Raw genomic sequence first — 24,403 nt, 5'->3', positions numbered from 1 at the left:
ACCTTTGGAAAGGCCCGTGTTGGAAATGAGAACACCTGCTTTCTCCTGGACCATTCTACCCTGTCTTCTTCTCCCAACCCTGCCCTCCTGGTCAGACCAGGAGAGGAGGTCTGACCTGGTTCAGGCACAGCTGACCACCTGATCACCTCCAGGGCCAAGGACCAGAGTGCACTTTAGCTCCCCCTAGTGGGCACCCTAACACTCACTGGTTATTTGATTATAACCAGATGGTCCTTGTAGAATTTCCTGCCGGTTCATTCCAGAATGAATTTAGTCTGTATTGGACCATTTTTCATCTAGCAGAATGGCAATGATTTTTTTTTTAAATAAGGGTTACAAATGAAGATGGGATTGAGGTAAAGCGGGCATGCCCTCCTGTCTGCTTTTGGGAGTGTAAAGGGGTGTGTGGTATCAGGAGTCTCAAGAACATTTATCAATGCATTCTCCGGCCCTGGGATAGCACTAAGTCTAGCCTAAGGAAGTAATGCAGAATTCCATATAAATTTTAAAAGCTTTATGCACAGAGATGCTCAAGAATTAGGATGGATAATTTTTGCATTGCTGTATTTTTACACTCTCTTTTTTCTACAATGAGCTTATTGTGTTCTTAGAACATTTTTCATTGAGGATATTAAACCATATAATCCAAGAGCTCAAAAGTGAGTCTCTGGGGCCACCTGCTTGTTCACACCAAGCCAGAGCAAACGGGCACTGTTTCCGAGGGACCTCTGCCATCAGAGCTTCTGCTGCTGGAGCTGGTGGCTGTTCCTCTACAACCAGCTCTTTACGGTGCTTCTTCACTGGCAGTGATTTTCTTTCTTTCGGTCCCAGTGGGATCATTTTGAAATGAACTAACTTCAGCATTAACCACAAGCAGGCTTCCCTCTATCCCCACCAAGGACGGGTTAAACTCACCCTGAGATGTTTTAGCGCCACGCACGCAGCTTCCTGGAGTTTTGCATCGTTCTCGGTCAGGGCGTTGGTGTAGAAGAGCAAAGCCTAGGAAATGAGGTTACTGTGAACGGGGGGCTGGTGAGAGCAAAGTCCACGGTGCCCACGGCTCATCCCCCGAATGCTGACAGCAGGTGTGCACAGTGTCGAGTTGTAGGCTGCGGCATTCAATTTATCTAAAAACGCTGGTCCCTGGGCTGAGGGTCACGACATAAGAAAACTCTTTTTCTCTAGTACTGTTTACAAAATGCGTTCTGAAACTGCCATCTAGATAAAAAGCTGACTCAGAGGGCTTCCCTGGTGGCGCAGTGGTTGAGAGTCCGCCTGCCGATGCAGGGGACGTGGGTTCGTGCCCCGGTCCGGGAAGATCCCACATGCCGCGGAGCGGCTGGGCCCGTGAGCCATGGCCGCTGAGCCTGCGCGTCTGGAGCCTGTGCTCCACAACAGGAGAGGCCACAACAGTGAGAGGCCCGCGTACCGCAAAAAAAAAAAAATGCTGAATCAGAGAAACCCACTGTCCAGCGGGGACAGCAGAAAGAAGTGAACACAGAGGGAGCCTCGGCGAGGCTGCTGCCTTGGCCAGAAGGAAAAGCATCTCTTCCTTTCCTCACTCTTCTCCAGTCACAGCTCTGGCCCCGCCCCGTCAGTCACATGACCATGTGGCCAAGTCGGTTCAGCTGGAAAAGAAAGCTGGCAACTGCTTTGCAAAATTGTTGTAAGGGCTATTAAGCACGGGGGAGGGGCCAGTGGGGATGTGCCTGGCACTTGGGTGAGCCCAAGACCAAGGCCCCAGTGTTGCCCTTCTCCCACCACGGGGGCTGGTACCCGAAATCTAGAAGAGTCACAGGTGTTCAGGAACCTAAGAGGCAGAGGGGTCCAATCTCTTGGTTTTCAAGTGAACCGAGCACAACGAAACAGCCAGCCACACACATTAGTTGAAAGTAAATGAGGGTGACTGTCAGAATTCTAAGAGACATTCTACGTGCAGGTGACATCTCAGAGACAGAAGAGAGAAGGTGCTTTAGAAACACTGAGCTGAATGAGGTGGGGAGCACGTGGCATGCTGCTAGCCACTGGTCGCCTGGCAATGCCAGCTCCCTCCCCGGGGCTGGCTGGCTGCTGCCAGTGGTGAGGGCTTGCGGAAGGCTGTGTTCCTGTCTGGAGTATCTCTGCATCAACATACCGGCCGCAGATGCAGCCCCCAGTTACTCACTGCTCCCTGTTTTTCCGAGAGGAAGCCTACCTCCCTCCACCTCCCCCCAACTCACACACCTGCAGCCAGGGGCTGCCGCCTCCCACACCGTACCTTTTCCCGAAAGCTCTTGTTCTTGGCTGCGCTGGCCAAGCGAGCACTGGCCACCCTGCACACCCGTGGGGTCCCGTCCAGCTGGAGCAGCGCCCAGGCCCTCAACGTCTGGGGCAGGGGCTGGAGCTGGCCCAGCTGCTTCCCCTTCAGCTTCCTGACTGTCTTGGCCTGGCCCACGCACTGCAGCTCCTCAAAGAGTGTTACTACAAGAGACAGAAAAAAGGAGGCCCGGGGTCCCCTCTGATTGCGCCGGGCTGGACAGCTGTGGCTCGTGCATTAGCCAGGGAGAAGCAAATCCCAGGACAAGCCCGTGTGATCACCAAGTGGACAGTCTGGATTGGTCTCAAAGGGGGCCTCCTGGAATCTCCAGGAAGGCTTTCTAGCAAGGGATCAAATACACCCTGAAAATGAATAAACCCCAGGTCCATACTTCAGGGACTCCAGCCAGCCCAGCAATAGCCCTCCTGTCCAGTTCTGACCTCTGCTCTGTGCTTTGCAAAGCCTCCTGCCCTGGGAGCTCATTTCTACGTGGGCTGAAAGTAGAATCTACTTAAATCTGGTTCTCGAAAGAACAGCTGGAGGAGAAAGACACAGTGATTCTGAAACACTGGCTTCCCAGAGCCGAGCCGAGACAGGGGTCTCCACGATGGACACTCCTTTGTCGTCAGTGTGTTGCTTTGAGGCCATGTGCCCCCCACCCCAGCCCGTACCTTCCTTGGTGAGCTGAGCGAAGTGCTTCTCCAAATCGGAGACGCTCTGCCTCCGCAGGTAGCTGTGAAACTGGAACCAGGTGATGGTCTGTTCTTCAGGGAGCTCGGCTCCGGGCAGCAGCCCGCCGCAGCTGACCACCTGCTCCAGGAGCCTGCGGCACACTGGCAGCACACAGACACGACGTGAGGGGAGACCGAGACCCCGCCCCTTGGCGCCGCTCAGCCGGCCACGGCCGGGTCACTTTAAAGGCTCTCTGATGGCGTGTGGGTGGGTATCCCTCCCTGCGCCCCCGGCGCCTGCGTGGGGCGTGCTCCAGCTAAGGCCCACAGGCCCGAGTTGGGAGTCTTGCGGTGCATCCGTTTGCCCTGGGCCCCACCTGCCCCTCGATGTGAATCACAGAGCCGGGGCCTGGGAATATGCAGGTGGTTAGAACTGCTTAAGGCCCAGAGCCACTGCCTGGAGTATGTCACCCTTCAGTTGTCAACAGAGAAAAGTGCTGCAGCTCTGCATTCTGGGAAAGAGTCCAGCCAATATTCAAGACACCGCTATGGGGCAGGTAAAGTCCCGCCTACCTTCCCATAAAGGCTCCTTCTCAACCCCTCTAAGGTTCTGGTGGAAGGCATGGAATCAGAAAGGTGCACGAGCCCACTAACGTTTGCAGCCTCCCACCTTCACGGACTCCTCCCTCCTCTCCCCAGGAAAAGGAGATGCCTTGTTGTCAATTTCAGAAAGGCCTCCACTTCATGCCGAGAAGGCGTTCGCAGAGGTGGAGATGGGGCTACAAGGAGGCTTGCCGAGGCAATGCTGAAGGCCCCACAAAGCATTTCTGAGGCGGGTGGGCACAGGCAGGGGGCTACCTATTTCCAGTTGTCCCGGGTATTTCCCTCTGACTCTGTACAGGAACGTCTTCTTGAGCTGGTCCAGCAGCACCGTACCAGGGCAGTACAGGACCGCGCCGGGCTCCGTGCAGCCTCTCCACAGCTTCAGGCACCCCTTCCTCCGCGTGGCCTGCGGGATGACTGAAAGCCCAGGCTCAGAAGCCTGACTGGCGGTGGGGAACAGCAGGCAGTGAGGAAGCCCAGAGATGTCCTTCCACTAGGCCCTGAGAGGTCGGGGAGGAGGGATGGCCTGGCCTAATGCAGAGTCCCTTTCCCACGTCCCATTGTGACCCGCAGAGACAAGCAGCTTCGGCTGTGAGCACCTCATCTGGGTCACCACGTGCAGCCCTCACGACAACCCTGGGGCTGCTGCTGTCACCAGCCTCTCCTTATGGACAAGGGGAAGTCCCATGGAGGGGGCAGAGGCAGAACTGGGGTCACAGCTACTGTTTGACTGCACACTGTATACCCTGAATGTGTCCTGGGGTTCCTTCACTGACACCTACCCAGCGGCCTCCCCTATACAGATGGGGAAGCTGAGGCTCAGAGAGGTGAATCGTTTGCCCAGAGTCACACAGCTGACCGAGGCTAGCGGGCCTCCCTTCCCACCCCACAGTGTGTGTCTGATCCCAGCCACTGCCCCCACTCATGTCCCCTGGGCTCCATTTAACTCTGGGTGTTGGGAAGGGAGAGGAGGCCCCCTGGGCTTTCATCCTCATCACTTCCTGCCACGCACACGGGCAGTCCGTGGATGGAGGACAGGCACTTACTCTCTTCAATGCATGTCGCCTTGCTGACCTTCTCAAAATCAAGCACAGAAAGCGTCTCCAGAATCTGTTTTTGCTGTGCAGCCTCTTCCAGAAGGCACTCCTGGACCATCTTCGACAAGTTAGGAGAGTCCAGTTTCTGGGAAGCAACCCATGATGCTCCGGGTTAGCATAGAACATGCCCTCTGAGGTCAACCACCATGCCTGTGGCGCCCACCTGCCCTGTGCCCATCCTTTCTTCTATCCCGATGGTAGCTCCCTGACTGTCATTTGGGGATTCCTCCTTTGCTAAAAGGGGTAGAGACGATAGGATGCAGGCTGGAGCTGCCAGGAGCCACCTTTGCCACCGGAAGGAGCCAGCCTGCCAGAAAATGAAGCCAACCAACACAGGAAAGCAGAGCTGAGAGAGGGAAAGACAGTCATGATGACGTTTGAAACCCTGGATCCAGCTGGGCCTGAAGCCCACCTCTGGGCCTTTCAATCCTATGAGCCAAAAAATTTCCTTTCGGCTGAGCCAGTTTGGATTAGAGTCCTGGCATCTGCCACTCAAAGAGACACAACCACTGCCTTCGGTTTAGGGCTTGGGCTGTATAAGGACCTCATGACTATTCACCAGCACCACCACCATCACCCCCGCTTTGAACCTGCCACCCCACCCCGACTCCACCCCACCCTCCCCCATTCCTCACCAACCTGCAGCAGTGCTTTGCAGATTCGGAGGTGAATCGTGAGCAGCACGTCCAGCTCTGGGGCACCAGCCGTGAGCTCCCTGGACGACGCTTTCAGCGCTGGCGGTGGAGGTGGAGTCTTGTCCTTTCTGAGTTGAATTGAGAAGAACTGGGTGACCGTTGGGTTAGCAGTTCAGCTCCCTCCAAGGGTAGAGGAAACCCTCCCTCTCTGGAGAGCTCTGATCAGGGAGGCGAACTCCAGGTCCCAAGGAGATGGAGTTAAACTGAGGAGAAAACTAAGAGAAAAGGAGAAGCAGCGAAGGGTAGCAACAACTCAAAACAGGTGCTGGGATGGCATTGCCCCCCCGCCCCCTGCAGGGTGTGCAATTTGCAGCAGAAGCCTCAGGTTCCAGCTAATTCCTAGCTCTGTGACTCTGGATAAGTCAGCCTCCCCTAGTCTCAGTTTATTCATCTGTAAAGTGGGGGCAGGAACCCCAAGCTCGGGGCCGTGAGGGGTGAGTGACACACAGCGTACCCAGCACTGTGTCTGCTCCGGGCAGGGGCTGAGCCTGAGCCCTGAGGGGGGTGGAGATGCCACACCCTCGCCATGGGATCGTGAGAAGAGAGGAGAAATGTGGCCTGTTCACACGCTTCTGTGCTGCTGAACTGGGTGCAGGAGAAGCGCTCGGGCCAGTGCGAGTGGGCAGGTGGGAGCTGCTTCACCGAGAACGCAGTTGGTGTCGCAGGTGAGGGCAGGCAGTTGTGCAGAAGGAACTGGGAGCGGGGTCGCTTGGGCGATTGCTCCGCAGAGGTCAGAGGTCCTACTGAGTGTGCTATTGTTATTTTTTTAAGATTAAAAAAAAAAAAAAAGCCCATCGCTGGGAGCAGAAGGCTAAGGGCCAGGCTGAGGTATCCTCATTCACTCAGTGGTCACAGAGGACCTGCTCTGTGCGGGGCGGGGCCGGGGCCACAATAAAGAAAACAGACATCAGGGCCGGGCTGTGGGAGACCCCAGCCCCGAGGCTGGTCACCAGGGCCGTGCTGGGACGGGCACACTCACCGGGGACCCTGGGAGCCCCCAAACAGGGCCAGCTCGTGCGGGGTGATGTGGGCGCTGAGGAAGGAGAAGCTCTCCAGGATGTACTCCATCAGGCTCTCGGCGGACGCCTGCTCCCGGCGGGCTCCGCGGGGCTGCGGACGGATGGACGGACAGCCAGAACTCAGGGCAGCCCGGCCACCCGCCCAGCACACCCACCCTAACGGCGTCCTGGTCACCGTCCCTCAGCAGGGCTGCCATCCCCTGCGTCAGGGACGGGCAAGGGGACGCGTCCCCAAGGCCCCTCCCGAACGGCCTGTGACAAGGTCTGGCATGACAGCTGGAAGGAGGGCAGATCTGAAAAATCTCACCGGTCACAAACACCCACAGGGACAGGGCAAATGACAGGAGAGAGCTGGAGAGCAGGGCCCTCCCCCAAGAGGGCCACCTGCCACCCGGAGTGTGAGGCCTGAGGTTGCCAGATTGTTCAGTTTTCCAAGAAAAAGTGGAAATCTAGACTTTGTGGGGAGCTGCCCAGTTTTTAACTATCGACAACTAATTCCAAATTATTTTTTAAATACGGCGTGGGTCAGGCCAAACAACTCCCAACAACCCAGGCCAGAGGCTGCTAGGTGAGCCTCTGAGTTCCAGGTGTCTCCTCTCCCGGGGAGACGTGGCAGGAGAGGAAGTTTAAGGCAGCCCCTGACTTGGGGAGGCGGCAGGAGGGGATGTCAAGTCGTCAGAGTCTCCCAGTGGCAAGTCTGCTGTGGCTGATTCCCATCCCCAGGGGCCTCGTCTCACACAAAGTGCACCGAAGGCATAGCCCAAGTAGACGCTGCCCCAAGAGCCAGAACTGGGCTCCTGAAAGTTGAGCCCAAAAAGAAAACCTTGAGCAACAAGAGAAGAATAAGACTAGTTGCAGAGATTTCCTTGCCCAATAGAAAAAAATAAATAAATATATATATATATATATATACATATACACATATATACATATATATATGCGCGCGCACACAGATGCATGCACACACACAGCTCTTGCTGTTCACGGTAGTTACGGTGTGTAACGTCGTGATCTCTGGATTTGAAACTGAACAATTGCTCCCAGGGGAGATGCAGAGGAGTAAGCCTCTGGTCAACATTTTCATCAACCCATCAATACGTAACCTTGTTTTCTGTGTGTCTGCTTAAAGACGTCTTAGTTAATATAGACACTGTACCGCTGATACACTAAACCCAAGGTCAGTGGCATTTTAACTCACGCCTGAACACAGCTTATCCAACACACACATTTCCTCCATAAGGCACGTCAGGAACACTGGCCAGCACCTCAGCCTGGCACTTGGGCGCTGTTTCAAACAGCGAAATCACCAGAAGTAAGTACAGAAATGTGGAAAACGTAGCACTAAATATTCGGTGAAAAGGACACTTGGGTGCAGTGTGATCTGAGAAAAGAAGGAAGAGCGTCATCTCCTTCAGCGTCAGCTGGGAACCTGCACGTCAGGTGACTCCAATTATTTGCCCCTTTGCACGTGCCTCTGAATGACCACGAAAGCATCACGAGCACGTTTTAGCAAGTAGATGAATTCGCAAAAACAGAATCTGTGAATAGTGAGAATTAACTGCGTGTATATAAATATATATACACACGTATAAAATTAAATCCTCATTAAATCCTCACATATACACATGAATATAAATACGTGAATTTATACACCTATACCTATGTGTATAATTTCTCTTGAAAAAGTCAAACTAAACACCGTCGCCTATAATCATTTGTATTGTTCTAACTTGGTTTGCCCAAAAAAAAAAAAAAAAAGTTCCTCGAAGATGTTTAAAATTATTGTCCTATTGCGGTATTACTTTAGGGTGTTTATGCAAAGTGTATTTTTCAAAATACAGGTATGTGGCAAAAGCTGCGTGCGTGCTGACCCGAATGGTTCTACATACCTACGCCGCTAAGAAATACAAAAAGGGTGACGTTACTTCTTAAATTTTTTTCTTGAAATTTTCTGGCAGGTCCTTTTTAAAGACCACAGCAGTGGTAAACAGCGAACGTGTTTTTAAAGTTACTAAAGTGAAAAATTAAACTTTCACCTGTGCTGAATTGTAATGCTAGGGGAGGGGTCAGGGCTGGAATAACCGAAACGAATTTTGAACAGAGCTGTTAAACGATTTCAGTGCCAGTGAACTGAACACAAAAGACAGTGGTTCCATAAAGTAATTGCTGTATGGGGACTTCCCTGGAGGTCCAGTGGTTAGGACTCCGTGCTTCCATTGCAGGGGGCACTGGTTCGATCCCTGGTTGGGGAACTAACATCTCACGAGCCTTGGGGCACGGCCAAAAAAAAAATTGATGTCTAAGTAGGTGCTGTATGTATATATGCTGTATATATGTGCCATATGTGTGTGTGTATATATATATATATATATATATATATAAGTATACATTTTAGCTTATGTACATCTGTATATGTAAACCAAAAAAACAGAAATAACCTGCCCAGGCCAGCACCTCTGAGAGCCACCCAAGGACAGCCCCTGGCATGGGCCCTGTGGAGAAGTTTTGGTGTGGGGTGTGTGGCTGTGAGGGGCCTCCCACAGTGCCAGCTCTGACCCTGAGAATGCCCCAAATTGCGAATTTTAAAGCTGAGCCGCAGCCCCACCCACCCAGGTCAGAAGATGTGAGATGGGGCTGGGATCTGGCTGGACGTGGAGCAAGTTATCCACACTGAGCCCCGACTTCCTCTTATAATCCTCCTCCCAGGTCGTTGAGAGCCGTTGTTACACCCATTGGACTGATGAAGAGACTGAGGCCCAGAGAGGAGACATCGCCCACCTGCGTTACACAGGGGTGAGGCCAGGATGCTGGCCCAGGCTCCCTGCCCCAGGATCTCACTCCCAGTTGTCACACCGTCAGCAAAGCAGGACTTCCACCCAGCAAAGAATAAACGTACCTTCAGCCGGTCCCTGAAGCTGAGGACCTGGTACTCCAGCTCCCGGAGCTGGGGCGGGGCAGGGTCCGTGGACCTCAGTAAATCCAGGACATCCTGCAGGGGCCTCTCGAGGGGCACCCCGGGCCCATCCACTCCATCCTCGGTTTCTGCTTCATCGTGGCCTTCCTGGCCTCCGGGGATCTCGTGGTTGCGGAAGGGGGAGCCCCGTGGCAGGTCGAGGCTTTCTACTCCCAAATTTCTCCACCCAGGCTGCTCCACAAATGAGCCTTCCGCCAGGTGGAACACCTCTGGCAGGAGGCCCAGGGGCGGGGGGTCCTCCTGGGCCCCCTCTTCAATGGAGGTGTTGGGGCCAATGGCCAAGGGCAGGAAGCCCACGTCCGAGGCGGATGCTGTTGTGCTGGTCTCAGTGTCTCGGGGGTCCTCGGAGCTAAAGGAGTCCATCTCAGGCAGCTCCTGACTCCGGCTCCGCAGGCCAGGCCCCCGAAGGTCACCGTCGGACAGGCAGCTGAGGATGGAGGTGGCCCTCGGCCTGTCCAGCAGCAAGGCTTGCTGTGCCGGCTGCTGCAGGACAGACTGGAGAGGGGGATGCGGGAGCAGCCTCAACAGCTGCCCCAGGGATCACAGCGAGGCGCCCAGAGGGCTTCCCCCACAGACCCTTGCTCTGCATACCCACATTCTCAGGATGACTGAGGTCCAGCAAGGTGACTGGCAGCCCGGAAGTGCTGATAAGAGCCTGGCACCACTCTGCCCTTATCCCTCATCACCCCTCTAATGCACTCCTTTCCAGCCCCAGTCTCTGAGTCAGACCTCATTTAACCATCACCACACCTCCCTGAGGGTGGGCACCGGCTCATCCTCAGGCCACACAGGCGAGGATCAAAGTGCGAGAGTTTTAATCCAGGCGAGCTGACATAAACCCGAACCCCTCCCCCTCACCAACCGAACCAATAATAATGGTTGATGTTCAGACAGCACCATCTGTTTTTGCCAGGCATTCTTGTAAGCACTCCTCATTAACTAAGTCATTTAACCCTTACAAAGCCCCATCAGGGCGGTGCTGTTGTTCTCATTTCTCTGATACGGAAATTGAAGTCCAGAGAGGTTGAATGACTTGCCCAAGGTCACACAGCAGATGAAAGGCATAGACAGAATTTGGACCCCAGGCCATCTGGCTCCAGAGTCCATGCTCTTAACCATAGATGATTTTTCAACCAAAGTACACTGGGACCACCCTGGCCAGACAATCACGTTTCCTCTAAATGCACAAGTTGCCCAGCTCATATAAAGCTGCCTTCCGCACCTAAGGTCCAGAGGCGGGAGACAGGTTCATCCAGCTCAGCATCACCCTCCCTCTGGGCTTGACAGAATGTCCTTGTTTTTGTCTCTGTCCCTGGACCCTCACTGGGGCACCTGCTTTGGGAAGATACTTGAACACATGCAGGATGACGTGTGTACCAGGTTATTTACAGCCCCGTCGTTGGTAACAGCAAATAACTGAACCTCAATATCTTGTTAAATAAAGTGCGATTTTTAGCCAAATGTGGAATGCTGCACGGTGCAAAGAATGAGGAGCGCTCTGGGAATGACAGTGTCCAGTACATCACTCGGTTAAGGGCTGCTGTGGGAGAAAGGCTGGGAAAGAGGCATCTGCTCCCAGACGGCACGGAGCATCTCTGGAGGAATATGGAGGAAGGTGACAAGAGTAGTTGGTGCTAAGGAGGGGACCCAGGTCCCTGGAGGCCACAGGAAAGAGGTATTTTACTGTACAGGGTGTCAAGGTATTACCTACTGGAAACATATACTAAAGGGTAAAACAGACTGGAGGCCAAGGTCATGGCTGGGGTGGTAGAACCATCCAGAGAACCCCATCCCAGGCATCCGGAAGAACCAGCCAAGCCCAGGACCAAGTCCAGAGGCCCCAGAATGGAGGGGTTGGCTGCGAGAAAGAAAAAGTACAGAAAAACACCCAGGATGACCCCCAAACAAGGGAGGCTGAGCCCAAAGTTTGCTGCTCAGCCCAGCCCCCTGTGCTGGCCCCTGGGGAGTACCCCCCACTCCCGATCCCAGCTCCACCATGGCACCCCTGCCCGGCGAGGCTCACTCACCAGGTAGTATCTCTCCCGGAAGCTGGGGGTGCTCGGGGGTGTCCAGTTGTACAAGAAGCCCTTCCTGCTGCCCACGGAGAACTTGCCCGTGGGGCTGGGCGACACCAGGAAGCTCTCTGTATCAAATGGGCTGGAGGAGAGCAGAGGCCAGGGTGTCATCGATGGCCGGAGGACACTGGAGCACAGACAGGACCCAGGAGATGGAGGCTCGGGGAGGGGCAGGCACAGCCAAGGGACTCCAAATCCACGTTCTCAACCCTTCTGGCCACGTCTCTCAGAGGCTCGCTGCCCTGAACGCCCTTAGCCAGATGGCGAGGGGCAGCACTCGGCCACCACACAGGTGAATGACACCCCCCTTTAGAGGCCTTTCGAGAAGCTCAGCAGACCAGAGGTGGACACTCGGCTCTGCCGTCTTCTGGGTTAGCCACGTCACTGCCCCCCTCAGGTTCCTCATCGGTCAGGGGGCGCCAGTCACAGTCACAGGGAAGGCTGCAGATCCAGGGTGAGGAAGTGATGCGTCAGCCCGGCCCTCGCCTGCCCTTGGAGCAGGCAGGCGTGGGTCAGCCCTCCCTGCCTCGTGCCTCCCTGCACACAGGCCTAGCTCGCAACTTCTGGGGCCCAGCCCAGCCACGAGGGCCTGAGGCTCAGAGGCACTGCCTGGACACCCTTCCTGCCTGCCCAGGGCAGCTGCAGGCCGGCGGGATACCCGGGTCCTTGGACTTGCCCGGCTTGGGGCTGCATGGCGCTGGGCCACCCCCTGCCCCGTACACTTGAGAGGCGTGCTCGGCCCCACTAGACAAATGAAGACACTGAAGCTGGGGTGTCACTTGTCCAAATTCACCCGGCTCACCGGGGAGAGGGCAGTGGCTCCAGTGACCCCGGCTTGGACCCCACCCCAGGGAGGAAGGAGAGACCGGCCCCAACTGGTCACAAGAAGCACCAGAGTAGAGGAAGTGCGTCTCAGCCCCTTTGCTCCCGCACCTGCCCTGGGGAATGAGGAGAAGGGAATTTCCTCGAAACCCAAGGTGTCATTTGGGAGAAAGAGCTCTGCTACCAAAACCAAAACCTGTGGAAACCACCATTGATCACTGAAATGGCACGCACAGTGGAGAGCCCCACCCTGGGCAGGGGTCGTTCTCACGCGTGTCCCCCATCCATGGGGCTGTGGGCTGTGGCCCAGGGAGGACTCAAGGTGACCACTCGGCGTTATGCCTGATGGGTGGCAGGGGTCAGCGGGAAATGAGGTGGGCACAGCAAAGCCAGTCCTCCTGGGCAGAGGCAGGCTTCTCCCAGGAACCCAGCCCAGGGGGCTGCTGGAAAGGGTCCTGGCCAGCCCAGGTCTTTATTTTATTTTATTTTTTAATATTTATTTATTTGGCTGCACTGGGTCGTAGTTGCGGCATGCAGGCTCTTAGCTGCGGCATGCGGGCTCTTAGCTGTGGCATGAGGGCTCTTAGTTGCGGCATGCGGGCTCTTAGTTGTGGCATGTGGGCTCTTAGCCGCGGCATGTGGGATCTTTTTCCCTGACCAGGGGTCCAACCAGGGCCCCCTGTATTGGGAGCGTGGAGTCTTAACCAATGGACCACCAGGGAAGTCCCCAGCCAGGTCTTTAACAGCCACTGGGTCAAAAGTGAGAAGGGAATCAAAAGTCAGAGGGGCGGGGGCGGTGGGGTAGGCAGGGCTGCAGGGAAGGGTCTGGGCCCCAGCCTGTCTGGGGGGCAGGATGAAGGCAGGGCTGCCCAAGGTGGATGCTAAGGCGTGGTTAGGCCACCAGAGGGAGACGGCGAGCCCCCTTCCCCCCACCCCGCCCCCTCCTCTCTGGGTGGGAGTTTGGGGCCGGCCTCCAGTCGGGGCAGTGGGCCCCGGGCAGGGGGAGGCGGCTACCCCGACTCACTTCCACAGCACCTCCAGCTGCAGCTTGATGGTGCCCAGCTCTGTGATGTCCACCACGATGACCTGCGGCCGGGTTGTGAAGAAGTCGGTGATGTCGCAGGTCACTGTGCCCACCGCCAGCGAGCTCAGGCCCCGAAGCTCTGTCACCTGCGGGGATGGGGAGTTCTGGGTGGTGTCGGAGCCAAGCCCCGCCCCCCCGCGGCTCCCCGGCCCCGCCCCTAAGCCCCACCCACCTTGATCTCCAAGTTCTCGTGCAGGGTGGGGATGAAGACCTTCTCCTCCTCGTCCCAGGTCTGGCTGTCGTCAGACTCGATCCGGCCCCTCAGCTTCCAGCGCTGGCGGCCCAGGCGCAGGAGCACCTGTGGGCCAGGCCCACGGAGGGAGGGGTCAGCCGCCCCCCTTGCCCCCTGCCTGGGGGCCCTCCCTGCCAACTGGGTTGGGGCGGGGACAGAAACCCAGCTGGGGCCCTGGTTGCCAGCAGCTCCCAACCCCCAAACGCCTGGTGAGGAGCCCTGAGGTCTGATCCCGCCCGGAGCGTGGCTGTACCTCATACTGGTCTCCCGGACAGAGGCGTGCGTAGCCCACCAAGCCTGGAACACAGAGACGGGCTAACCTCTTCTCCACTCTCCTCCGTCCCTGTCCCATGGGTCACAGGCCCTCACACGAGGAGCCCCCCATCACAGGGTGGGTATCAGCTTCGGGGGATGGGGGGGATAGGCCTTCATGATGACAGTGGACAGGCCTGGGCCCTCACTTTCAACTCAGAGAGGGAATAGGACTTGCCCGAAGTCACAAGTCACAGGAGTGGAAACGAGGGCTGGGCCTGGACCCCCGGGATTCTGGCCAACCCTCCGCACAAGCCCCAGGGTCCCCGAGAAGGCCTGATGCTCCCTCCACACTGGCACCTGCCCAGCCACTCTCAGCCCTGTTCTGTTACCTTTCATCCTGACGTGGAACTCGCCCAAGTGAACCTCCAGGGCCCCCTCGATGAGCCACATGTCCTGCAAAGCCCCACACAAGGTGGCTCACCGCCTGCCCCCAGGCTCGGCCACGGGGGACGCACAGACCCTGCCAGACAGAGGCCCCCGGGCAGAGAGAGAGGCTTCCTCAGGGCCCAGGGAACCCCAAGACCGGCCCGACCCTCGAGGCGCTGCCCGCCACCGCCGCCCACCTCGGTGCACTCCTGCAGGCTGCGGCCCAGCTCTTGCAGGCTCTCTCGGGAGGCGCGGCTCGGCGGGCACCGGGAGAAGGCCCGCTGCATGTTGGAGGCGCCGTCTCGCAGGCGGCACTGGATGCAGTAGCCTTCGTAGAGCTCGTCCACCTGCGGGGCGCACGGGCCAGTGGGCGCGCCGCACGGGCTAGTGGGCGCGGCCCACGCCGAGGGGCGGGGCCCCGACCTGCCAGTCACTCGCCCCGAGCACCCCTACGGTCCCACCCCCGTAGAATGTGCGCTCGCGGGGCAAGGACCAAGTCTGTCTCGTCCGCTCCGCATCCCCAGCACCTGGCAGAGGCTGGCACCCAGCGGGTGCACAGTAAAAACTAGTGAACTGGCCGGGTGGGTGCATCGCTTCCCCTCTCCCTGCCCGATTTTTCAATTGTGAAACAGGGAAGGTGGGTTTGTGATATTCTGTACGCCCACTGGGCTCCTGGGGGAGTAGAGCAAGCTCACGGAAGAGTTTGCAGAATATAAAACTTAAGGCACTTGCTGTGCGACCCTGGGCCAATCCTTTTCCCTCTCTGGGCCTCTGCAATCCCATCTGTATGATCGGGTGGTGGGACTCAACATTCCCAGCCCTCTAACCCCAACCCCCTGATCCCCATCTCAGGGCTCAGCCCCTGCAGGCTCTGCTCCTCCTCGGCTCTCTCCAGCCACCTGGCACCCAGAGAACCTCCCGCCACCGCCCCACTGCTAACCCAGCAGAGGCCCAGCAAGCCTGGAGACACCCCCCGAAGCCAGGCTGACCTTGCTGATGTGAAACTCCATCTTCCGAATGTGCCTTTCCACAGAGCGTGTTTGCTTCTCCCAGAAGAAGAGAAGATGCTTCAAAAGTAGCCTGCCCACACTCCCCCCAAGCCCCTGCCACCCTCCTCCAGGTAGCGACACACAGAGCTGCGCTCAACGCCAGGCCAGCCCCTCACCATCCCTAAAGAAGGCGCATCACTGAGCCTCAGTTTCCCCATTTGTAAAGTGGGGAGGAAACCCAAGTATTCCTCCCATGGGACGGCCAGGAGGATGGAATGCAAGCGAAGACGTTATTCTCATCCAGCCAGGCCCAGCCATGACCCACCTTGCTTACCACGTGCAGACAGGAGTTTCCCTCACCTTGTCCAGGTCATAATAGAAAGCCTGCAGGGGAGGAGAGAAAGGAGGGAGTCAGGACTCCAGTGCTCCTCCAAGACCCATGAGGCTATATCCCAGGGGTGCCTGAGCTCAGAGGACAAAAAGCCAGCGGCCACTCCGTCCTCTGAGGCCCGCAGTCAGCAAGCTGTGGTCCAGGCCAAGCAGGAAGAATGAGTAAACACATGGGCTTTGGGTGAGGCAACTCTAGGCCTGACTCTGTTTGCCAGCTGTGTGTCTCAGGCAAGTTTCTCTACCTGTCTGAGCCTCCATTTCCTTATGTAAAGTGGGATACCAACAGCACCGACCCCATAGGGTAGTTACGAAGAGTAAAGGACGGTGTAAACTCAACAAGAGGGGAACCAGTGCAATTTGATTATTTAAGGGGTGACTTTAGCCATGACCAGAGGGATTGAGAGTGGGGAGAGGCAGCCAGCACCACCCAGGAGTTCAGGTCTAAGGAAACTGCAAATCCGGACTGGTCCATCCGGATTTGCAGGGGGCCACGGTGTAGCCAATGAAAAGAATATATTGTTGGGATGGGGGAATCTTTGTATAAAGGGCCAGATAGTAAATATTGCAGGTTTTGCAGACCACATGGTTTCTGCCATTGGAGCATGAAAGCAGCCACAGACAATATGTAAATGATGGGTGTGGGCTGTGTTCGGATAGACTTTAATTCCAAAACAGGCCCTGCTTTGCCCACGTGGGTTAGAGTCACTATATCTGAGCCTGGACACATTTCCACAAGGTTGGCGATCCACTAAGGAGAAGGACTAAGATGTGGGAGAGTATGTAAGTTGCGATTTCATTTTTGTAAGACAACTGTTAACCAAACCTCTCTATATGCACAATCTGTAAATTTGCATGATTATGTGACCAGGGAGGAAAATATGGAAAGATAAAGACTAGATTGTCCTCAAGGGCCAAACAGGGTGGGACAGAGAAAATTGCAGACGGGAACCAGTCAGGCAAGAAGGAAAAGATGGATTAACCCTGTGCCAACGTCTGTTTTCCTACATATGCATTTATGTGACATTGTACGTGTAGGATTATGAAATTAAAACTCTATGTAAGGGGACTTCCCTGGTGGTCTAGTGGTTAAGACTCCACGCTCCCAATGCAGGGGCCCCTGGTTCAATTCCTGGTCAGGGAACTAGATCCCCGCATGCATGCCGCAACTAAGAGTTTGCATGCCTCAACTAAAAGATCCCTAGTGCTGCAACTAAGACCTGGCGCAGGCAAAATAAATAAATATTTTTTTAAAAAACACACACAAAAACAACTCTATGCAAGAAATTAAGAAATAAGAAAGTTCCCAAGGCTTTGGAAAGAAAAGTAACTGCACAGCAACTTCTCAGAAACTGAGAACCGGACCCCAGGTGCATCGTCCCTCTGGTGGCCCCAATGCAGTTGCTGCCCCTTCCCTGCCTCAGTGTGCCCACCTATGAAATGGGAGTAGCTAACACATACAGACCTTTACATAAACCTTGCGTCCCTTAGAGTTACTTCTAGAACAGAGAAAGAGAGACCGGAGGACGTGAGAACAGCCACACCCACAAGAGAGGGAGGCTCGGCAAGTGCTCGGAAGGGCCAGGAACCAGGCAGCGCCTCCTTCCGCCTCTGCACTGACCCATTTGCCCACCAAGGACAAGGCATGAGTGAGCTTGCCCGGCCTTCCCTTCTCCAAGTGGGCCGGCAGGCTGGGAGCCCTGCATCTCCCACCCTGTCGACCCCCGAGGTCTTCTTTGCTGGGGCCAGGATATAGAGGTGAGGGGACACGACTGATAGATTCATTCCCCACCCCCTCGTGTCTGCAGTCCCTCCATCAAGCCGGTGGCCCGCTCTCTGCATTGGCCCTTGGAGGAGCAGGGCTGGAATGAGCTAGAGAAAACCATAGACATCAAGGCCTCCTGGTTTCTGCTTCCAGAAGTTCTCATTAAGGACAGGAGGGGTTTTCACAAGGCAGCAGCCGGATAGAGAAGAGGGGCTGGGAGGGACTCCCCAAGATGCAAAAGAAAGCCTCCCCACTGGAGAGATGCAGGCACCCAGCAGTGGGGTCCTGGCAGTGCCAGCAGATAAAATGCAAGATACCCAGGGAATTCCCTGGTGGTCCAGTAGTTAGGACTCCACGCTTCCACTACAGGGGGCACGGGTTCGATCCCTGGTCAGGGAACTAAGATCCCGCATGCTGCACAGCGTGGCCACAAAAAAAAAATACAAGACCCCCAGTCACATTTAAATTTCCAATAAACAATGAATACTTTTTTTTTTTTTAGTATAACTGTGTCCTGAAGATTGCATGGGACATACTGAAAAATGATTTGTTATCTGAAAATCAAAGTTAACTGGGCATCCTATTTTTTTGGTTTCTTTTTGGTATTGGTTTTTTGTGGCGTTTGTTTTGTTTCTTCTAAATCTGGCTTTGCTAAGGGGGTGGCAGAAGCCCAGAGCAAGTGAATCCTGGGCTAGACAGGTCCCAGGGCAGCCTCAAAGATGCCACTCGGATGAGAGCAAAACTGCAGAGCCGCTGGACGTTGTGGGAACACGCAGGGATGATCAAGGACGGACGGTGTCAGGGCCACTGGCACAGTGACACACCCTGGATTCAATGCCTGATCCAATTTCCTGCCATCATGTAAGCCACCCTGATTGCAGGGGGCCCAGATGGCCAAGCGCTACAGAATAGGGCCATCTAACGTAGACACCCCTCTGTACACCCGCCTACCTTACAGTTACTTCTAGAACTAAAGGGAGGTGGCCCGAAGATGTGTGAACTGCTGCACCATGTGAGGGCCGGGGGCTGCCGGGAGCTCCCCACCAGTCTGCGAGGTTAAATTCATCCGGGTCCAAGTGAGGTTCATTCATCAAAAATAAAGCCCACTCCTTAGGCCTCTGAGTTCCGAGACTGAGATTCACACCCGTGATGCAGGCAACGGGGTGAAAGAGGGTCCATCTTGGAACCCTGGCCAAGGCTGCTCGCCCGGGAAGGGCCCGGGAGGGGTCTCACCAGCCTGGAATTCCTGCGGGTGTCCTTGTGGCGTCCTGACAGGTAATCCAGCTCGGCCTGCTGGACGCACAGATACTCCCTGTGAGGAGAACAAGGAAAAGGAGTTGGAAAAGGAGCAGAGAAAGGAAAGAAACAGGCAGATGAGCAGAGTTCCAGGGAGGAGGCAGCCACGGCCACCAGCAGGGGGCGCTCAGCAGGCTCAGGGGTCAGAGGGCAGACTCAGCCCACCCCCCGGAAGCCCAGTCCCAGCTCGCCCAGCCTCCACATCCCACACACCCAGGGCTGTGCGCCCAGCGCTGTACAAAATGGGGAATCCCTTAGGTAATTCCCCAAACAGCCCTGCAAACAGGAGCTACTGTTATTATACCCGTTTTAGAGATGGGCAAACTGACCCTGAAGCAACTCAGCGCAGGGTCACACAGCAGGGAAGAGGCTGAACCCAGGTCTGAAACCAGGCAGTGGCCTCCAGAGTCCAGTATCTTCACCCCAGCCCGTGGGGAGGTTACAGAGAGCACCCCTCCCTCACAGCCAAAGGCAGGCCGTCCTGCTGTCTGGATGCCCAGGACCAGAAAGGGTCCTGACAAACCCACTCTGGAAGGCACAGAAAAAGCCACGGGCCCGAGGGGACTTTTCATGTTGTGTTTTCCGCCAAAAAGAGACTCGGACATGAAACCTGAGGTCTGGACTTGGGGGCCAGGTGGGGGCCTCGTCCTCCTCCATTGTAGATTTGCTGGCTTACCCCAGGAAGGTGACTCACCCTCTCTGGGCCCACTTACACTACCTTCTGCCAGACCACAGCTCCCTCAGGGGTTGGGCTCCCCAGGAAGAAGGAGATGCCCTTGACCCCAGACAAGTCTCAAATGTGCGGTCCTCACAGGAATCACCAGAAGCTTTCCTGGGAGAGCGGCACCTTGGAGATAGGCCTCCACCCTCTGGGCACATCCCCGGCTCCCACTCAGCACCAGCGCTGGGCGCACTGTGGGATGACCCCTGCGTAGGGAGCCAGGCACCGGCACGGAGGGAGGTGACATTTACCCTAAGCCCAGGGGACAGCGGGGCAGGCAGCCTTGGCCCTGGAGCCCCACTCTCTGCTTCCTGGCTGTGGGATCCTGGACAAGATGCTTCCCATCTTTGGGACTCAGTTTCTCGCCTGGAAAAGGAGGCTAAGAGAGTCTCTCATGGCATCAAGGACACGATGTATATGAAGCACCAAACAAGTCATAGAGCTGCTGCTGCTGTTATTATTATTATTATTATTAAATTAGTGAGGGATGAAGAGCAGGGTCACAAGAGGTGGAGAGCAGGACAGGGCATCCCAGGAAGAAGGAAAAGCCTTCCATTCGGCAAATGCGCGAATACCCCTCCCCCCACCTCAGCCCCCATGCTGACCTGACCACTGTGCCCCTAATGTGCCGATCAGGCTCCTGCCCCAGGGTCTTTGCACAAGTGGCTCCTTTGGCTTGAAATGTTCTCCCATCATCTGCAGGGCTCACCTCTTCAGGTTTTTGCTCAAATGTCACCTTCTTAGTGAGCCCTTCCTTGAACACCTTATTTAAAATCAACCGCACACCTTCTACCCTGATTTGTTTTCCTCCATAGGAGCTACCACCCTCTGACATACTCTCTATTCTACGTTTCTATATTGTTTATTGTCTGTGTGTCTCCCACTGGGATGTCAGCTCCGCGGGGGCAGGGGTTTTTGTGTTTTGTTCATTCCCGTACCCTGCGCCTGGCACTTGATAAGCCCTCAATAAAAATATGGGGAATAAGTGACTGAATCTTCCTGTTCCCACCTCTGCTCAGTTAATCAGTCAGTCTCTTCCTCACTTGAATCCAGCCTCCCTGACCTCCAGCTGTTGTGCAAGCTCCTACTGCAGGGCCTTTGCCTGTGCCGTTCCCTCTGCCCAAGATGCTTGTCCCCCAGAGGCCAGCACAATGGCTCCTTCTCGGAAACCATCAGGACCTCCTCAGTGAAGCTCTCCGGGCAGCCCTGTGTGACAGGCCTTCCACACGCTGTCTCTCCATCACCTCCCTCACTGCCCTCTGGGCTCGTGGAAGTTACGGTATTGATCACATTACTTTTTATCACCGTCTCCCCCTCCACACGGTGAGCTCCATGAGACCAGGGTCCCCCTGCCGTATTCACTGTGTCCCCGGTGCCCAAGGACAGGGCCAAGCACCTGGCTGCACCCAGGACATGCTTGTTGACTAAACAGATAACCAGGAGCTCCCTCTGTGGCCTCTTACAGAAGAGACCCACCCACGTTCCCCAGGAAGAGGCAGAGAGGACCAAGCAGACGAGGACAAACAATGCACTTGTTAAAGGCAACGAATAGCCATCCTTACTTGAGGCCTCTCTTCAGTGCTTCAAAGATCTTCTTCACTTGCTGTGGCTTGGGATCCGAGCAGACAGACCCCTTCCGCAGCGTGCCATACATCTTGGAGGATTTCACAGGCATTCGAGACCTCACTGAGTTCCTGTGGACGGACTTTCTGTGAGAAGGGATGGGGGGGGCGTGGTCAGAGCAGGGGTCTGGACCAAGCCCTTCTCAGGGGCAGGCACTTTGGGAACAGTGGCCAGAGCCCCAGGCAGTCAGCAGACCTGGCTGAGTCTCACCCCACTGCCACCAAGCTGCGTGGTCTCAGGAAAGCTGCCAAGACTCTCTGGGCCTCAGTTTTCTCATCTGTCAAATGAGGGCTTGGATTTGAGGATTAAAAGAATAATAGGGGCTTCCCTGGTGGTGCAGTGGTTGAGAGTCCGCCTGCCGATGCAGGGGACACGGGTTCGTGCCCCGGTCCGGGAAGATCCCACATGCCGCAGAGCGGCTGGGCCCGTGAGCCAAGGCCACTGAGCCTGCACGTCCGGAGCCTGTGCTCCACAACAGGAGAGGCCACAACAGTGAGAGGCCCGTGAACCGCAAAAAAAAAAAAATAAATAAAAAATAAATTAAAAAAAGAATAATAACACTAACCTGATATGAGAAATTAACTTACAGTGAGAAATACAATCAAGCAGCCCAAATGCCAATGCTGTCTGTTTGTGCTCTTCATCAAGCTCTGTGCAGGCAAAGCAACGTGGGAGGCCAAATCATAGTCCAGTGGTATACCCATGGGTTGGGTACCTGTTGGCTTTGCTTGCCCCACATCCATTCCCCTCCCTCTGTTAATAGCACCTCAATTTCCCTCGGGGGCATCTCCCCAACCCTGCTCTTTATACATATAGTATGGAGGGAGGTAGCCTGACAAATCACCATACACACACACACACACACACACACGCACATGCACACGCACACATGCACACACGCACACGCCCATGCATCCATGGGCATTCTGAGGCACATCCATGTCCCAGTACTGGGTTAGTCAACATATTCCACTTCCTTGGAAGAGAACTTCTCCCCCTTCCTTCCTCATCTTCCTCGGATGCACTGAAGAGCCAGCTTCAACCATGTGTACTGGGGCCCCCCACAGGGATGGCCAAGCAACAAGAGAGAAGGGACAGGCCCTGGACAGCCTATGGAGCAGACGGTCCATTGGCTCTACACTATTGTTGGTCCTCAGACCACAGTAGGAGGACCACTTTCTCAGGGGTTCACCATTTCTGCTTCACTCAGGAGACATCCTCCCGCTAGAAACCCAGCTCCGAGTGTCCCTGGATGCCCTTCACAGTCTGCTGCCCTTTTAGGGTCTAAAATCAAGGGCACAGGCTCATTCATTCATTCCAACACTCACAGAGTGGGGCTTTCTCTGAGTCATGCAACATGATGGGAGCCAAGGGGCCAGAGTCCCACCTTCAAGGGTTCACAGTCCTGCGGGGAGGGGCGGGGGGCTTGTGGTCTGGAGAGCTGGGCAGGGGGCAAGTGGACACAGCTCCAGCTCCTTCGCCAGGCCTGGGAGAAGGGCCACTGGGCCATCGCCAAGCCCTGGTCCCCAAGAGGCCTGGCAGGTGGCGGGGCTGTATTTCCAAGCCAACCAGACGCTGCACATTCCATGCACGGTCACAGGGTCCTGTGGTTGTGACTCAGTAGAGCTGTCCTGTCCGCCCCTGCTGTCGGGCATCAAGCCCCAAACCCCGTGGTTCCCCGAAACATGGGTGCACAGCCACATTACAGGCCAACGTGCCAGAAATACAGATCCCAGGGCTTGCCCGGGCATACTGAGAACTGGGTCCCAAGGATGCTGCATCAAGGAAGGACCTGGAACCCCGCCCTGGAAACCTCAGGGGCCTCACCAAGCTGACAACTCATATCATCTCATGGGACACAAGCTCCTGGTCAGCCGCCCATGTCCAAATTCTAGCCCCAGAGGGCACAGGTACTTAATCTACTGCAGCCTCAGTTTCCTCATCTGTAAAAGGAGGATAATAAGAGGGCCTGCCCCACGGAGTTGTCATGAGATAGTCCTTCATTCAACAAATATTTACTGAGCTCCTGTCATATACCAGATGCCATTCTAGGAGCCAGGGGTAGAACAGTGACCAAAACAGACAAAACCCCTGCCCTCGTGAGCTGCCCTGCCAGCTGGGGAGACCGTGGGAAGTGGTAGCAAGCACAGACTCCGGAACCACATGCTGGGGTCTCTATCCGGCTCCCCCAGTTATAAGCTGTGTGACCTTGTGTAAGTTATTGAACCTCTCTGTGCCTTGGTTTTCTCATCCATAAAATGGGGACCAGAGAAAGGGTTGCTGTGAGAGTTACATGAGTTAACAAATGTAAAGAGATTCAAGCAGTTCCCAGGAAAGAGTAAGTGCTATATATGTGCTGAAGTTAATAAGGTAATTTTTAAGAGTACATATCAGTTATATTGTACAGCAACTATACTTCAATTTAAAAAATTATATATCAGGGCTTCCCTGGTGGCGCAGTGGTTGAAGTCTGCCTGCCGATGCAGGGGACGTGGGTTCGTGCCCCGGTCCAGGAGGATCCCGCATGCCGCGGAGCGGCTGGGCCCATGAGCCATGGCCGCTGAGCCTGCGCGCCCGGAGCCTGTGCTCCGCAACGAGAGAGGCCGCAGCAGTGGAAGGCCCGCGTACCGCAAAAAAAAAAAAAAAAAAATTATATATCAGATAGTGCCTAGTGCCAAGAATAAAAACAAAGGCAGGATAATGAATGTAAAGGGTGAACAGGGAAGGTTCCTCCCATCAGGCGATGCTTGAGTCTGGGTAATGTGCACGCAGCCCTGGGGACTAAGCTCACCCCTGCACCTGCCGTTGCTGTTATTCATATATTATATGTCAAGTGACACTTTGCAGAGCCCAGGCAGGGACTGTGCTCCCTCCTCCCCGACCCTCCCGGAAGCCACATCAGCCACCTCTGGGAACACACCCTCCACAAAGTTGCCATCAGCAGGCTGGCAGGGACAGGCAGGGCTGCAGCCTCGAGAGAAGCGGGTTTCAGACAGGCTAGGGTCCCCGGCAGGTGGGCAGACAGGCAGGTGGGGTGGGCGAGCAGCTTGGAGGTGGGGCTGCAGGAGCCCCGCTCACCTGCCAGCTCCCAGAGTCCCACAGTTCCCGGCAGATGCGTGCCCTCGGCTGGATCCCACTTCCATCTACCTGGAAACTTCCTCGCCCTCGCTCTGTGGCTGTGCCTGATAGCACCGGCTCCTGGGGAAGCTCTGAACCCAGTGCTCTTGTCTGAGGTTCAACAGAGCAGGTGTGGTGGCCAGCCCCGCCAGGGACGGTGATGTATGTGCGGTCTCTGGATGGCGAAATCAGGTTTCATGTCTGGCCCAGTGCCACAGCTGCCAGGGCAAGGAGCAACCTCCAGGGGCGGATGTCA

General features: G+C 55.7%; 1 protein-coding gene across 5 annotated transcripts in view; it reads right to left on the bottom strand.

Moving 5' to 3' along the window:
• RIPOR3 (RIPOR family member 3) overlaps positions 1 to 24,403 on the bottom strand; it is a 73,652-nt gene that overhangs the window by 2,857 nt on the left and 46,392 nt on the right. For 3 of the 5 annotated variants that reach the window (XM_032607004.1, XM_032607003.1, XM_032607005.1), the window contains 18 exons: positions 20,970 to 21,116; positions 18,624 to 18,702; positions 15,599 to 15,622; positions 15,239 to 15,292; positions 14,447 to 14,596; positions 14,213 to 14,276; positions 13,822 to 13,865; positions 13,509 to 13,634; positions 13,277 to 13,422; positions 11,383 to 11,512; positions 9,278 to 9,850; positions 6,342 to 6,472; positions 5,307 to 5,430; positions 4,617 to 4,752; positions 3,826 to 3,987; positions 2,968 to 3,129; positions 2,258 to 2,460; positions 916 to 999 (listed from right to left, as the gene is read on the bottom strand). In XM_032607004.1, coding sequence (XP_032462895.1) covers positions 916 to 999; positions 2,258 to 2,460; positions 2,968 to 3,129; positions 3,826 to 3,987; positions 4,617 to 4,752; positions 5,307 to 5,430; positions 6,342 to 6,472; positions 9,278 to 9,850; positions 11,383 to 11,512; positions 13,277 to 13,422; positions 13,509 to 13,634; positions 13,822 to 13,865; positions 14,213 to 14,276; positions 14,447 to 14,596; positions 15,239 to 15,292; positions 15,599 to 15,622; positions 18,624 to 18,702; positions 20,970 to 21,116 — 2,539 coding nt within the window. The remainder of the gene's footprint in view (positions 1 to 915; positions 1,000 to 2,257; positions 2,461 to 2,967; positions 3,130 to 3,825; positions 3,988 to 4,616; positions 4,753 to 5,306; positions 5,431 to 6,341; positions 6,473 to 9,277; positions 9,851 to 11,382; positions 11,513 to 13,276; positions 13,423 to 13,508; positions 13,635 to 13,821; positions 13,866 to 14,212; positions 14,277 to 14,446; positions 14,597 to 15,238; positions 15,293 to 15,598; positions 15,623 to 18,623; positions 18,703 to 20,969; positions 21,117 to 24,403) is intronic. The other 2 variants (XR_004345984.1, XM_032607006.1) reach the window with 1 other exon arrangement.

This window comes from Phocoena sinus, chromosome 15, assembly GCF_008692025.1.
Source record: "Phocoena sinus isolate mPhoSin1 chromosome 15, mPhoSin1.pri, whole genome shotgun sequence".
NCBI lineage: Eukaryota > Metazoa > Chordata > Mammalia > Artiodactyla > Phocoenidae > Phocoena > Phocoena sinus.
The sequence above is the reverse complement of the archived record's forward strand: the minus strand, read 5'-3'. Positions and strand labels throughout refer to the sequence as shown.